Source organism: Xyrauchen texanus, chromosome 34 (genome assembly GCF_025860055.1).
Source record: "Xyrauchen texanus isolate HMW12.3.18 chromosome 34, RBS_HiC_50CHRs, whole genome shotgun sequence".
Taxonomy (NCBI): Eukaryota; Metazoa; Chordata; class Actinopteri; order Cypriniformes; family Catostomidae; genus Xyrauchen; species Xyrauchen texanus.
In genome coordinates, this window is record NC_068309.1 from 33,901,662 (window position 1) to 33,917,981 (window position 16,320).

Below are 16,320 nucleotides of genomic sequence, written 5' to 3' on the forward strand. Positions count from 1 at the left end.
TCTGAAATCATACAATAGTTTTATGTGAGGAACAGATAGCAATTTGAATTCATTATTTTCTGACAAACTTCCTGTTAACCACTGTGACGATTATGTTGTCAGTGACATCATCAGGATCATGAACAAATCACTGACTGGTTTTGAGGAATGGATCAACCAATTGAGAAGATGCGAGTTAAAAGAAAAATGCATTAATTAATCAGATATCCCTACTTCTCTCATGAACACTTTATCCATTTCCTCACCCTCATGTGATTAACAAATTGTACTTTTTAGTAATAAATATTTGAAAATACAAGTAGCAATGTGATTTAAAGGAATAATTCACCCAAAAATGAAAAGTCTCTCATCATTTACTCACCCTCGTGTGATCCCAGATATGAATGACTTACTTTCTTTGCAGAACACAAATGAAGATTTTTAGAAGAATATTTCAGCTCTGTAGGTCCAATGCAAGTAAATGGTGACCAGAACTTTGAAGCGCCAGTAAGCATATAAAAGACAGCATAAAAGTAATCCATACAACTCCAGTGCTTTAATCAATGTCTTCTGAAGTGATCCAGTTGGTTTTGGGTGAGAACAGACCAAAATACAACTCCTTTTCACTGTGCATCTTGACAGCAGTCTCCTTGGTGATCCTGATTTCAAGCTCGATTCCACTTTCCGTTTCGCCATATAGTGCTCTGCGCAAGCATGAAACACTCGGATGTTGCAATCGAGCTTGAAATCGTGATTGTTCCTAGAGAATGCAATGACAAGATCTGCAGTGAAAAAGGAGTTATAAGTTGGTCTGTTTTCATCCAAAACAAACTGGTTCGCTTCAGAAGACATTGATTAAACTACTAGAGTCTGATGGATTAGTTTTATGCTGACTTTATATGCTTACTGGAGATTCAAATGCCTGATCACTATTCACTTGCATTGTATGGACCTACCGAGCTGAAATATTCAAAAAAATCTTTGTGTTCAGAAGAAAGTCATACACATCTGGGATGGCATGAGGGTGAGAATTTACAGAATTTTCATTTTTGGGTGAACTATCCCTTTAAATAAATTACATAACACAAACCGTTATTATTTATATTATTATTGGACATGATGGAAGGAATAACTTCCAGGTCAGTGAGATTAATTCAGTAACAGCTTATAAGAGTCAATTGTTTGGGAATTATACTACATATAATTGTGTGCTTACACAGGCGGTTGCGTGTGTGCGCTACGACTGCAATGACACCAGACTTTCTCTTCAGTAGTTTAGTCCCATAAAGATGTCTTTATATTCCTTCAGACTCGTTATACAAATGCAGGTATCACCAGACCTCCTTGCACATGCGCTCTTGATGTGCACATCCACTGTTGTTTTTACCTCTATATTGTGATGTTTAGCAGCAATTACATCATCTTCTTAATGCTTCTTTGTGACCGCAATGGCTCAAATGTGAGTGTTATCACCTTATGGATCCACTATTTAGTGCAAATAACTCCAGATGTATGCATATTCTGCACATTTAAAGAGGCACGGTTAGAAAAATCAGACTACACTGGTCACGCTATAGATCAAATCAAATCACTTTTATTGTCACTTCACTTTATGCACGAGGGCAATGGTGAGAGAAAGTCTTGTGTGTTGTTCCATCAACATGCAGTAGAATACACCATTATACAGGTATGCACATGTATTAACAATATACATATTATACACATAAGCACGATATACACATTATTAAAAGTACTCAAAATAATACACAGTATACACTATAACAATTTTTTTTATATATAAAAAATTAAAAGTTACACACCACAATATATACATATATTCACATTAAACAGATGCACAGTACTAGAACGGTCAGGATGTGCAGTGTTCGAAGTATAGTAAGCAGCATAGGTTGTGAGAGTGTAAATTGCAAAGGTTTAAGAGTTCAGTGCGAGTCTGATGCTGTCGTGCTGAGGTGATGGGGGATGTGAGGCAGTTATGTGTTCATAGAGTTCAGCCGTCTGAAAAGACGTCTTGCAGCCAGCTGGTGTGGGACCTGATGCTGTGGCACAGTCTGCCTGCTGTTTGCAACGAGAGCAGACCACGACTTGGATGGCTGGAGAGCAGACCACGTCTTGGATGGCTGGATTTCCACACACACTGCCTGGTGTAGATGTCCTGGAGGGAGGGAAGCTCACCTCCAATGGTGTGCTGGGCTGTTCGCAACACACTCTACAGGGCTTTGCGATTAAGGGCGTTGCTGTTTTCATACCAGGGGATGATTCAGCCAGTCAGGATGCTCTCCACTGTAAAAGTGTAGAAGGATTTTAGGATGTGGTAATAGCCCCATGATGTGTGCTCTTCATGACACTCTTGGTGAGTGTTGAACATGTGAGGTCATTAGTGATGTGAACACAGAGGACCTTGAAGCTGTTGAACCTCTCTACTGGTGTCCGTTGATGGTGATGCGGCTGTTCTCTCTGCCTTGTCCCCTGAAGTCCACCACAAGCTCATTGGTCTTAATGTTGAGAGAGAAGTTGATCTTCAGGCCCCAGTGTGTTAGGGTCTCGTCATTGTCGGTAATTAGGCCTACCATCAGTCCACCATTGTGTCATCAGCAAATTTGACAATGATGTTGGAACTTTGTGTCACCACACAGTCATGGGTGTACAGGGAGTACAGGAGAAGGCTGAGAATGCAGCCCTGCGGGGCTCCAGTGTTGAGGGTGGGGGGTGGGGGATGTTGCTGCCTATTTTTACAAAACTGCGTACTGTCATAGTATGTACTGTATTTGATGATGGACGTACTTCTCAGCCGGTAAAACAGTACGTTCTGTTAGGTATGCATGAGAGTAATATGAATAGGTTTCAGACATACTTCATCCAGGGGCTTGGGCATTGTCTTGTGACCCGACAATATGACGTTTAATAACGTACGCAAAAAACTATCTGATCTGGTTTTATTAAACAAGCCCCATTTTAGCACAAGGAACAACTTTCTTGGTATATATAGAATTTACAGTTAAAGGAGGCTGTTTTATTTGCAATTAACCACTTTTCCTTTACAGTGTTTTGAACGTGACGACGCCTCAGCTCCTGAGGGATTATTAAGTGTGCAGTCAATCCGCACTTCAAAAACTCGCCGGATATAGTAGATCAACCAGGTATTTTTCGCTTCCTACTTCATGAATACTGAGGATTCTGACATACAACTCCATTGGCATACAGTTTTTGGCATCCTACATAGTAGGGCAATATGAATATTTGGATACACAATGACGCTTGAAGGACACAATGGTATTGAATGCAGAGCTTTAGTCCACAAGCAGCACCCTCACATATGTATTCTTTTTGTCCAGAAGAAAGAGAGCAGTCTGTGGGTTGTATTCTATTGTACCGTCTGTAGAGCGTTTGCCCCTGTAAGCAAACTGCAGCGGGTCCAATCATGCAAGTAGCACAAAGATGATGTAGTCTCCGATTAGCCTCTTAAAGCATTTGCTGATGATGGAGGTCAGAGAAAAAGGGCGTCAGTCATTTAAGCAAATTATCTTTGTTTGATTTGAAATTGGCACAATAGTGGACATTTTGGAACATGTGGGGAATGTAGACAGTTAGAGGGAGAGATTTGGAAATGTCAGCAAAAACACCCACAAGTTGGTCCAAACATGCTTTACGTACATGGTCCGGAATGCCACCTTGACCTTGCGTATCCAATTGTTTGAAGGATTGGATTACGAGTGTACTAACTTCTGAAGTATTGGCTGCGGGAGCATCCATGGCCGCACAAACTTCACCATTGGTCAGGGTAAGGTCTGTTTTGTTTTGGTTGGCACCACGTCTTCTATGCATTTCCTGATGAAACGTGTCACAGAAGACCTTGATGACATCTTAGGCAGACCAGACAATTTCCCAGTCAAAGTGAACAAAATAGTCCTGAAGCATAGAGTCCAATTGGTCTGACCATCACTGGATCGTTCTGAGGGCTGGTGCTTCCTGTTTCAATTTGTGCCTGTAAGCATTCAGATGTAGAACTGTGGTCCAATTTGCCAAATGTTGGGCGGGGAAGGGATTTGTATGCATCCCGGAAGGAAGAGTAGCAATGGTCTAAGATCCTATTTTTCTGTGTTTTGCATGTGATATGCTGGAATATTTTGGTACTATCGTTCTGAGGGTGGCTTTGTTAAAGTCCCCAGTTACAAAGAACCTGGCCTGAGGGTGCACATTTTCCTGCTTGCATAAAGTCCCATAAATTTCCTTGAATGCCTGTTCTCTGTCAGCTTGAGGGGGAATGTACACAGCTGTAATAATGACTTCAGTGTATTCCCTCGATAGCCAGAATGGTTGATTGGACACAATAGTGTGAGGTATTCCAGATCAGGGGAGCAAAGTGACTCAATATATGCTCTTCCAATCACACCATGAGATGTTGATCATAAAACATCCACCCCCTCTCCTCTGCTTTTCCCCCAAGAGATCTTTTGCCCTGTCATTCAGTAGTGGGGCAGCACTGCCACTGAACTGTGCTGCAGGAAACATTGTCAGAGTATATAAGTACAGTGTTGTGTCCGCATCAGGCGGGAAAATGCACATTCAAGAACTGTTAATGTTACCGAATCTCATAAACATCTTTGTTTTGTTTTTTATTATTATTCAGAACTGGTTCACGGATCTGCAGTAAACATCAATTTAAATTAGTGTCTGTTCCACACACAAAACTACTAGGTAAACAGATTGGAACAACATGAGGGTGGGTAAATGAAAACGGTCTGACATTGACAATGAATATGAAACAGCCAAACAGGTTTGTCACTTGATGCATTGGCACTATATTTTCAACTGTTTTCTGGATTCAGGTTCCAGAGAAAAGTCAGTGAAGATCCAACCACTTAGGGGCACAGCTATATAGACGGACTCCAATTCACAGCCATGCCTCTGTTTGAAAGAGAACATGCCCAATGACAAGTCAAGGAGAGGAGCTTGCAGGACTGTCACATTGAGTACAACCCCAGCTATCCCCTCAAGAGCAGTTTGTGCTCTTTCAGAAATAAAGCATAATATAAAACAAAAGCACTTTAGTACACTGCTTGATGTTTTTAATGTTCTTTAAAGATCCTCTGTGGGCAGCAGAAATCTTGAGTGGCTAATTGAAGTTAAACACTTCACAGTCTCAAAAGACGATGAAAAACATGGCAGTGCATTATAGTTAAATCTGCATTAAAGATTCTATTTTGTCACTAAGCTAAAAGACACAGAAGCAAAACACTGCAGATATAGAGGCAATTATATAGATGTATAATTAGTACTTTCAGACCTAAAACTCAAATGGTGTTTAGTTTTTAGCAGCAGTGGTAATGGAGATTTTAATTCAGCAAGTGTTTTGATTATCATTAGGGAACATTAGCACCGCTCAACAGTAAAGATTTTTTTTCTGCTAGCCTGGTCAGGCCAGAAAATCAGATTTGGCAAAATATTTAAAGACCCATAACAAAAAAAAAAAGAATTGGCCACATATTTTACATTTTTCTATATATATATATATATATATATATATATATATATATATATATTTTTTTTATATATATATATATTTTTTTTTACTTACCAGCACCTAAGAAAATGTAATAAAAATGTGTTTTTAATTTGCAATAACAGCAGGAAGTTATAAATGGAACTCCATGGCAGCTATAAAATCATTAATACAGTTCACATACAGTGATGTTAATTTGCATTATTCCCATCAATCTATAAATTGTGGCTAATAATTTGACTACCACCACTAATTCTCCCAATTCTGACAAAACCTTATCTGTTAGACAGTGTTAACTTCTCAATTTCTACCTATACATGGTGCGTAATTTCTTTAAAGAATACATTACCCATCTAATACTGACTTTTGACTGGTTCTAAGGAGGGAAAAATTGGCTTTCAGCATGTTTGCTTTTTAAAATCTTGAGAGTTTTACAACAGTTTGGTGCGGTAACTAGGTGAATTGTACCATATGACTAGTAATGTATGGTTACAATGCATGTAATGTATTTATAACATGTAATAACCTAATTATGATTTCAAAATCCATGTAATAACATCAAATGTTAAGGTGATTCTCACAAAACCTGTCAAGAAAACGTTTTTACATGGTGACATTATTTTCATGACAGTTATGCATATTTTGCCCCCAAATTCAAATTACCACAATGCGAAAAAAATTATATATAATATATATATATATAAAAAATTGTAAAGTACTATTGAATAATCATTGAAAGAATAGGACCAGTAAAAGTAAACATATGGATGTTTTACGCTAAAGCGAATTGGTGGGTAAAATAGGCTTAAGTGTCCTGAAAATAGATATCTATATATTTTTATAAATATATATATATATATATATATATATATATATACACACACAATTTAAATAGATATTTGATGCAACTGCAAAGATGGGTGTTGGGTGATATGGGTGTTACTATGGCAGAGAGATAAGAGGATTAGTCAATGGGCAGAATACAGATAAAAGCATTAGAATTAAGAGGCATGTTGTTGCACAGGTGTGACTGCTTTACAGACTGCTGATCAGTCCCAAACACGAACATTTCTAGCGTTTGCCATGATACAGGGTGCGTTTCTTTCATTAGTGATAATCCCTATCTGCCTATTCCCTTCTGAAGACTTTAACGTCCACTTTTAGATCTTTGGATGGTTGAAATGTGTAGGAACTCAAAAAGAGCGTTTATCCGAAACTCACATTTTAAGTCATTTTCGAAGCATGACTACTATGATTGTTCTCCCTTCGAAAGACAATTGAACCCGTTTGGAACAGAGAGACATTTGTGTTGTTATTGCTCTTTCACTTCTGTTTTTCGGTGCATCCATATAATGCAGAGGCCAATCGTGGTCTGAATAACGTTCATTAGCTATTGCTTCTTATTGTTATGATGCAGTATGGCGAGTAAATGGTCTATATAGCCTAGGTCCATATGCATGTATGCATATATATATATAGTCCATATAGGGGCAGTGTTACTATCAGCAACAGGCAGGAAATGCAGTTAAGGCATTCACTCGACGACCCTTGACTAACGGGATAACATATAAATCACATTTACGCCCGGGGACAATGTTTTCATTGATTTATCATATACGCACACACGTTTAAAAAAAAAACTAAAAAAAAAAACACAATAGTTGTCACTGAGAAATCTTTACTGAAATTGTCTAAAATAACCGAGGCATTGTTCGCCGCGAGTGACAAAAAAGCACGAAAATCGACCGTTAACAAACTAACAGTTTTTATCTATGGATGTCACTTCAGCGTTTTACTTTCAAAATAACGTTTCATTAACGACCACGGATGATTCAGTCATCAATGCGCGGAGGTTTTTACCGAAAATTTGTGAAGGAAACGTCAACAACTATCGGGCTTTGTTAGCTTACTAGCTCACTTTAGCTAACCGGTGGCATCCGCTTTAAGTTAAATAAAAACCAAATGTTAATTTTGGTCTTTGCACGGAATATACGAATGAGGAAAATATGTACAAGTCTACAAGAACAAATGTAAGCTTAAATAAAAGCTCAAGACAAAGATCGCTTCAAAAGCAATGGTTTGGGCTAGCGTCGGTTAGCATGTTAGCTTGAATAAACCGCAGACTTAACACTCACTGAATCTCTTTCAGAGGTTAAAACACACTTATCAGCAAACACAAAAAACTACTAATTTCACACACGATCTTATTATTGAAAGCAAACCTTACGAACTACTATTTCAAACTTAAAAATAGCCACTATACCCCGCAATGCTGCAGCGATTTAACCGTCAATTAAATTAATCAACACGGTATTGTGGATGTCTATAAAAAATATAGAGGATATCGAGTTTAGAAACGGTGCAAAGTGTCAAGGAAACGCGTTTTTATTTGTTTTATTTCCTTTTTTGAACTTTCACCCGGAAAGTTGGTTTAAAGGGTTAGCAAGTGAAACGTTAATCACAACGTTTGGCTTTGACACAAGTAATAAACATTTTGTGGAAGACGTGAAGCCAAGTTAGTCCGAGCAAAACTTCCCAACTCGAAACTTCAGGCGAGAAACACACCATCTGTTGGCTTGACAAAACATGACAACAAGGGCAACAAAAAAAGCCATTTTGCTACTTACTACGGGTCGTTTGTAAACCTGGGTGTTCGAGGAGGCTGGTATCCGTATAGATGGCAATAAAGCACGTCGAAGCAGAAGCAACACATCTCCGCCGAAACGACCATTTTCCTGGTTCCATTTCCCGGGCCGGGACTGAGGTTCGGGGAGAGGCCGGTTGAGTTATAGCCTCCCGGAGTTGGGGACAGAGCATTGGTGTTGTTGCTGCTGCTACAACCCGGACCCCCCAGGCCGTTCACTCGGTTCACGTTACCGGCCATGACGGTCGACGAGGACCCGATCCCCAATTCCGATCCACAATGTCCGGTCCCGGCAACCCCGTTCCCCGTCCCGCCGGGACCCCCCGCCCCGGGGGATCCCGACAACTTCTGCTTCTTCACCCCGCAGCACCCGGCCGCCATCTTCGAACAATCTGCACCGACACACCGCTTCCGACCCATCACCGTCACCGCGGGAAGGGCGGGGCGAAACGCCGACCACACGTAGAAATCCCACTGCGTCAGCACGTAAGACGGACAATGCTCCACCTTCCCTTCCTTACGACAGACGCAATAACCGAGAGGAGATACGTTATATTTTTCCGAGAGAGAGAGAAAAAGAGGGGAGAGACTGCAAAGTCACCCGATTTTTTTGTGTGCCTTCAAAAAGACGTAGCGTACGCTGCAAACTTACGCAATGTTCTTAGGGAGCCTCCGCAAAATTAACGCTTAAATGGATCCAATTTAGCTATATTTCCTAAAGTGACAGCCCCTCCTTGGGATTCGCTGTGCCAACTGCAACGATGCACGCAGCACTCTGTCAAAGCATGCACACGTCCATCCATACATGAAAAGAGCGTATAGGCGAATAAATGGAGCGGCGCAGCACAGATTCAGCTCTCCCTGTGTGGGACTGTGGAGCTCGAGTACGCAGGACCCAAACACGCCTCATGAACGAGTCACTGCGCCTTCCTTTGCAGTCGACCCCAGGTTATAGATGAGCTCCGGGTGAACCGACGCAGTCACAATGGCTTTCAATCGATGCAGTTCATCTGCACGTGTGTCAGCATCAGCGGGATGCAAGTCATTTTAACAGCCACTGCTCGGTCGTTTGACACCGGCCTTCACCGGTGCGCAGGAGGGACCCCTAGTTAGCCACACGACCTCTTATTGCAATCCCACCGTGTAAAGCGAACTCGAAAGTTTTCCTTCGATTTCTCGGAGTGTTGTCATCCGATTACTCGGGAACATTTTTGAGCTGCATACTAGCACCGCGTTCGTCCGAAGTCCGCAGGATCCTCTCTCGATGTTCCGCTCGCGGCAGCTAACATTAGCTCAGTTGCGGTGGAGAAAATGTCCTATGCGAACATCTGAAGCACTCAGACCTCGTATTCTTCTCTACTTTCACGCTGGTGCACAGTGCCCATGACGTATTTACGACATTTTCCTGCGTATCATACGCATTGCCACGTATTCACAATCACAGCTACGCTAACGCTTTGAGTACGTGGACACGGCGCTGTTTCTTCACTAAAAGACGCAGGAATCCGGTATTTTTGATTTGTTGGAACGTATATTTCCATTTAGTCGTCCATTTCTCGCGTTTAAGTTCCAGCCTTCACCCTAATGGAGATAGAATAAAGCCGTTAAAGAGCGCGAAATGTTAAAAAGAGTCTGCAGTCATTACATTAATTTCAAACTCACTAGACAATTGGAGTAGGCCTACAGCCTGTTCTCACAAGCATCTCATTACTGCGGTCAAGCCAGCCGCCACTTCGAAATGAGCGGTCAAACTAGCCGCACCTATATTTCGCGGTGCGCGTATACACTGGTTATTGCGGTATGACCGTCAGAACTAAAACAAGTTAATTCCTGCTAAGGCAATTTCACATGCATTCATTTATTCTGTCTGTCTGTCTGTCAGAAAGAAAGGAAGACAGAACGAAAGAAAGAAAGATTTTAGCACACCTCACAACCTGTCACTGCATGATATATTGAAGTCCAAAATAAGAACCCCCAAAACTCATATATTACCTTTTTTTGTCCATACATTCAGAAAATCATAAAAATAAAAGTCCTAGTTTCCACAGACCAATTTCACCTCAGATGGGGAGGACACCTTCTCAAGGTGTGAACTACAATGTTTCAGGACATTCTGATGTTGAATTCCAAAATAAGTGCCCCCCAAACTCGAATATTAGATGTTTTGTTTACACATTCAGAAAATCATAAAAATAAAAGTCCTAGTTTCCACAGACCAATTTCACCTCAGATAGGGAGGACACCTTCTCAAGGTGTGAACTACAATGTTTCAGGACATTCTGATGTTGAATTCCAAAATAAGAGCCCCCCAAACTCGAATATTAGATGTTTTGTGTACACATTCAGAAAATCATAAAAATAAAAGTCCTAGCTTCTACAGACCAATTTCACCTCAGATGGGGAGGACACCTTCTCAAGGTGTGAACTACAATGTTTCAGGACATTCTGATGTTGAATTCCAAAATAAGAGCCCCCCAAACTCGAATATTAGATGTTTTGTTTACACATTCAGAAAATCATAAAAATAAAAGTCCTAGTTTCCACAGACCAATTTCACCTCAGATAGGGAGGACACCTACTCAAGGTGTGAACTACAATGTTTCAGGACATTCTGATGTTGAATTCCAAAATAAGAGCCCACCAAACTCGAATATTAGATGTTTTGTTTATACATTCAGAAAATCATAAAAATAAAAGTCCTAGTTCCACAGACCAATTTCACCTCAGATGGGGAGGACACCTTCTCAAGGTGTGAACTACAATGTTTCAGGACATTCTGATGTTGAATTCCAAAATAAGAGCCCCCCAAACTCGAATATTAGATGTTTTGTTTATACATTCAGAAAATCATAAAAATAAAAGTCCTAGTTTCCACAGACCAATTTCACCTCAGATGGGGAGGACACCTTCTCAAGGTGTGAACTACAATGTTTCAGGACATTCTGATGTTGAATTCCAAAATAAGAGCCCCCCAAACTCGAATATTAGATGTTTTGTTTACACATTCAGAAAATCATAAAAATAAAAGTCCTAGTTTCCACTGACCAATTTCACCTCAGATGGGGAGGACACCTTCTCAAGGTGTTAAATACAATGTTTCAGGACATTCTGATGTTGAATTCCAAAATAAGAGCCCCCCCAAACTCGAATATTACCTTTTTTGTCCATACATTCAGAAAATCATAAAAATAAAAGTCCTAGTTTCCACAGACCAATTTCACCTCAGATGGGGAGGACACCTTCTCAAGGTGTGAACTATAATGTTTCAGGACATTCTGATGTTGAATTCCAAAATAAGAGCCCCCCAAACTCGAATATTAGATGTTTTGTTTACACATTCAGAAAATCATAAAAATAAAAGTCCTAGTTTCCACAGACCAATTTCACCTCAGATGGGGAGGACACCTTCTCAAGGTGTGAACTACAATGTTTTTGGACATTCTGATGTTGAATTCCAAAATAAGAGCCCCCCAAACTCGAATATTAGATGTTTTGTTTACACATTCAGAAAATCATAAAAATAAAAGTCCTAGTTTCCACAGACCAATTTCACCTCAGATGAGGAGGACACCTTCTCAAGGTGTGAACTACAATGTTTCAGGACATTCTGATGTTGAATTCCAAAATAAGAGCCCCCCAAACTCGAATATTAGATGTTTTGTTTACACATTCAGAAAATCATAAAAATAAGTCCTAGTTTCCACAGACCAATTTCACCTCAGGTGGGGAGGACACCTTCTCAAGGTGTGAACTACAATGTTTCAGGACATTCTGATGTTGTCTTCCAAAATAAGAGCCCCCCAAAACTCATATATTACCTTTTTGTCCATACATTCAGAAAATCATAAAAATAAAAGTCCTAGCTTCCACAGACCAATTTCACCTCAGGTGGGGAGGACACCTTCTCAAGGTGTGAACTACAATGTTTCAGGACATTCTGATGTTGTCTTCCAAAATAAGAGCCCCCCCAAAACTCGAATATTAGATGTTCCCCTTCTGTCGCTCTCTCCACGTTGTGTCAGAGAAGCAACACTAGGGGTCTCTCTTGAGTGCCGATATCAACCTCTGATCTATGAAAAAAGGCCAATGAGAGTTGGCAGCCAGTATTTGCATGTCCTGCCCCCGGACATACGGGTATTTAAGCGGCGCTTCATTCAGGATTTTTCTGAGGAGCCGGAAATGGTCCGGCCACAACAGTGGCTCGGCTCAGCGACGTGGCGGTGGAGACACAACGTCTCGTTCCCTCCATCAGGGAACGGAGGTTACATACGTAACCTAGACGTTCCCCTTCTGTCGCTCTCTCCACGTTGTGTCAGAGAAGCGACACTAGGGGTCCACTTATAAAGTGCCATGCGCTGAGCCGTGTACGTGAACTGCTAATACAGGAGCGAGCAGGTATTCTTACGTGCAGGACGACCAACTGTATCAGGCTGCAAGTACCCTTCCCCAATGCCCCATTTAAGCCATCAGACTCCAGCCTGGCTGGGCCTCTTTTCTCTCTATGTTTCTCGCATAGAGCAACTACGGCCGGGGCCCTTACACGCATTGAGGGAAGGGGGTCTTAGCCCTTCTTTCAGGGCAGAGAAGACCCTGCGGAGGCCACACCTACCCGGCAGGGGAGGCAAAAAATGGCAAATACATCTGATGGCCTAACTTAGGACCTATGCGGAAAAGTTGGTGCGGTGGTAGACCCAACCTCGTAGGGGGGGGGTAGCGAACAGCACGGCGACCGAGGCAGCTGTAACTGCCTAAGGGAGACACGGGGGTCCGCTCGTGAGGGGACAGTACCGTGGCATTACACACAGGGGGAGTCCGAACAGGAGGCCTTACCTGTGAAGCACCTCTACATTTACATTTACATTTACATTTATTCATTTGGCAGACGCTTTTATCCAAAGCGACTTACAAAAGAGGAAGAACATCAGCGAATCATCTTAGGGAGACAGTGGTACAAAAAGTGCCATATTACAAAGTTTCACTATCATCATAATAGTATACAAATCACATTTAAGTGCAACAAGAAATGTAAATAATTGGTTTTTTTTTTAATTTTTTTTTTTGAGTGACCGGTTAAGTGCTTTTGGAAAAGATGTGTTTTTAGCCGTTTTTTGAAGATAGAGAGTGAGTTAGCTTCCCGGATTGAGTTGGGAAGGTCATTCCACCAGTACAGGGGTAGCTTGAGGTACCCGCAGTGGCTTGGGTCGGCGAGTTCTAGGCCTGGGCGAAAAATCGATTCAATGAATTAATTCGAATTTTTTGTTGCGGGCGATTTAAAAAATAAGTAAATCGAGTTTTTGTGTAATGGCGCATTTTTGGCTCCCCGGAGCATCCGTAGCGTTAGTTTCACATAGCAGTATGGCAAGCGACAACAACAACATCATAGCACACACGAAACGGCAACAGCATACAGCAAGCGACAACATGGCTACCGGTGAGAGTGGGAAGTTTGTTCCCAAGAAACTTCATCCCAGAAATGGGGGTTACATTTGTCTTGCTTTTGATTAAATAAAAGCAAAATTTGCTTTAAGTTGTCTGCCGTTTGTCGTATTGATTTCCTTAATAAGTAGATGGGAAAATCGGGAAAAAATCGTAAATCGAATTAAAAAAAATAAAATCGGAGATTTTATTTTTAGGCCATATCGCCCAGCCCTAGCGAGTTCCTACGCTGAACTGCGGACCCACGAGGGCTAGGGAGGAGTCAACCAGCGACCCGAAGATGGGATCTCCTGGGAACGGAGGTGCACTGTTTTCCCTCGGTTGAGAGAAAGGGCGCTAGGCGCAAGTGATTCACCCGGTCAGATCGTCAGCGCGCTACCGAGTTCTACGGGCTCGGACCTGAGAAAACACGGGACGATACTGACTCAACTCGGAGATTGTAGAATCTCGAAAAAGTGTTAGGTGTTGCCCAGCCCGCTGCTCTACAGATGTCTGCTAGGGAGATGCCCCTGGCCAGTGCCCACGAGGACGCAACACCCCTGGTGGAGTGAGCTTGAACCCGCAAGGGGGGGGGGCACAGCCTCGGTGTGATAAGCTAATGAAATGGCATCGACAACCCAGTGGGCAAACCTCTGTTTGGAGACAGCGTTCCCTTTCCGCTGTCCCCCGAAGCAGACAAAGAGCTGCTCAGAGCGTCTAGTGCTCTGTGTGCAGTCAAGATAGATACGCAAAGCACATACTGGACACAGCAACGAAAGGGCTGGGTCTGCCTCCTCCCGGGGCAGCACTTGCAGGTTCACTACCTGATCCCTGAAGGGTGTGGTAGGAACCTTGGGCACATAGCCCGGTCGCGGTCTTAGGATCAAGTAAGTGTCTGCCGGACCGAACTCCAGGCAAGTGTCGCTAACAGAGAACGCTTGCAGGTCCCCGACCCTCTTGATGGAGGCGAGCGTGATCAGCAGGGCGGTCTTGAGAGAGAGGGCCCTGAGTCCAGCTGAATCTAGCGGCTCGAAGGGGGGTCTCTGGAGGCCCGTGAGGACGACCGAGAGATCCCAGGAGGGGAACAGGTTAGGCCGGGAGGGAGTCAGCCTCCGGGCACCTTTTAGGAACCTGACAATGAAGTCGTGCTTACCAAGAGACTTGCCATCTACCGTATCGTGGTGAGCCGCGATGGCGGCGACATACACCTTGAGGGTGGAGGGGGACAGCCTCCTCTCCAGCCTCTCCTGTAGAAACACGAGCACTGACCTAACCGCGCACTTCTGTGGGTCTTCGGCTCGGGAAGAACACTAGTATGCGAACAGACGCCACTTTAGGGCGTAAAGATGCCTGGTCGAGGGGGCTCTGGCTTGGTTGATAGTATCTATGATGGTCGGTGGTAGGCCGGCTAGATCTTCCGCGTCCCGTCCAGGGGCCAGACGTGGAGGTTCCAGAGGTCTGGGTGCGGTTGCCAGAGCGTGCCCCATCCCTGAGTAAGAAGATCCTTCCTCAGGGGAATTCGCCAGGGAGGGGCTGTCGTGAGGAGCGTGAGGTCCGAGAACCAAGTCCGGGTGGGCCAGTAGGGGGCCACCAGAGTGACTTGCTCTTCGTCCTCCCTGACCTTGCATAGCACCTGTGCAAGAAGGCTCACTGGGGGAAATGTGTACTTGCCCAGCCCCGCGTGCCAGCTGTGCACCAGAGCATCTTCCCCGAGGGGAGCCTCTGTCAGGGCATACCACAGCGGGCAGTGGGAGGTTTCCTGGGAGGCAAACAGGTCTACCTGGGCCTTGCCGAACCTGTCCCAAATCAGCTGAACCGACTGGGGGTGGAGCCTCCACTCTCCGCCGGGAAAGCTCTGTCTTGACAGCGCGTCCGCTACCGCATTGAGGTTGCCGGGGATGTGAGTGGCGCGCAGTGACTTGAGTCGCTGCTGGCTCCAAAGGAGGAGACGACGGGCGAGCTGTGACATGTGGAGGGAGCGTACTCCGCCTTGGCGGTTTATGTAGGCTACCACCGTGGTGTTGTCTGTCCTGACTAGGACGTGATTGCCCCGAATTAACGGGAGAAACCTCTTCAGGGCAAGAAAAACAGCCAGCAGCTCTAGGCAGTTGATGTGCCAGCGCAGCGGGCCTCGGTTCCACCGGCCTGCGGCTGCGTGCCCGTTGCACACGGCGCCCCAACCCAGTTTGGAGGCGTCGGTTGTAACCAGAACGCGTCAGGACACCTGCTGCAAGGGAACTCCTGCCCGTAGAAAGCAGAGATCTGTCCAGGATTTGAAGGATTGGCGGCAGGCAGTGGTAACTTTCACGTTGTGCGTGCTGCAGCGCCATGCTCGTCTCGGGACTCGAGTCTGGAGCCAGTGCTTAAGTGATCTCATATGCATCAACCCCAGCGCACGGCCGCCGTGGAGGAAGCCATATGCCCCAGGAGCTGTTGGAAACGTTTTAGAGGGACCACGGCGCCTGGCTTGAAGGAAGCGAGGCATTTCAGCACTGACTGAGCACGCTCGTTGGAGAGACGTGCTGTCATTGAGACTGAGTCTAACTCCAAACCGAGAAAAGAGATGCTCTGGACCGGGGTGAGCTTGCTCTTCTCCCAGTTGACCTGAAACCCCAAACTGCTGAGGTGCTTGAGCACCTGGTCTCTGTGCGCGCATAGTAACTCTCGCGAGGGGGCCAGAATGAGCCAGTCATCGAGGTAATTGAGTATGCATATGCCAGCTCCTCGGAGCGGGGCAAGAGCCGCCTCTGCGACTTTC

General features: G+C 43.9%; 1 protein-coding gene and 1 long non-coding RNA gene across 2 annotated transcripts in view; both read right to left on the minus strand.

Moving 5' to 3' along the window:
* LOC127627926 (nuclear protein AMMECR1-like) overlaps positions 1 to 9,505 on the minus strand; it is a 48,716-nt gene extending 39,211 nt beyond the window's left edge. Inside the window, exon 1 of the mRNA XM_052104541.1 lies at positions 8,131 to 9,505. Coding sequence (XP_051960501.1) covers positions 8,131 to 8,567 — 437 coding nt within the window. The 5' untranslated portion in view covers positions 8,568 to 9,505. The remainder of the gene's footprint in view (positions 1 to 8,130) is intronic.
* A 622-nt stretch (positions 9,506 to 10,127) lies between these two features.
* LOC127627400 (uncharacterized) lies at positions 10,128 to 11,951 on the minus strand. Its single transcript, XR_007968544.1, has 3 exons — positions 11,865 to 11,951; positions 10,539 to 10,704; positions 10,128 to 10,206 (listed from the first exon to the last, which is right to left on the minus strand). It is a non-coding gene; the product is annotated as an uncharacterized LOC127627400 (long non-coding RNA).
* Positions 11,952 to 16,320: the final 4,369 nt, after the last annotated feature.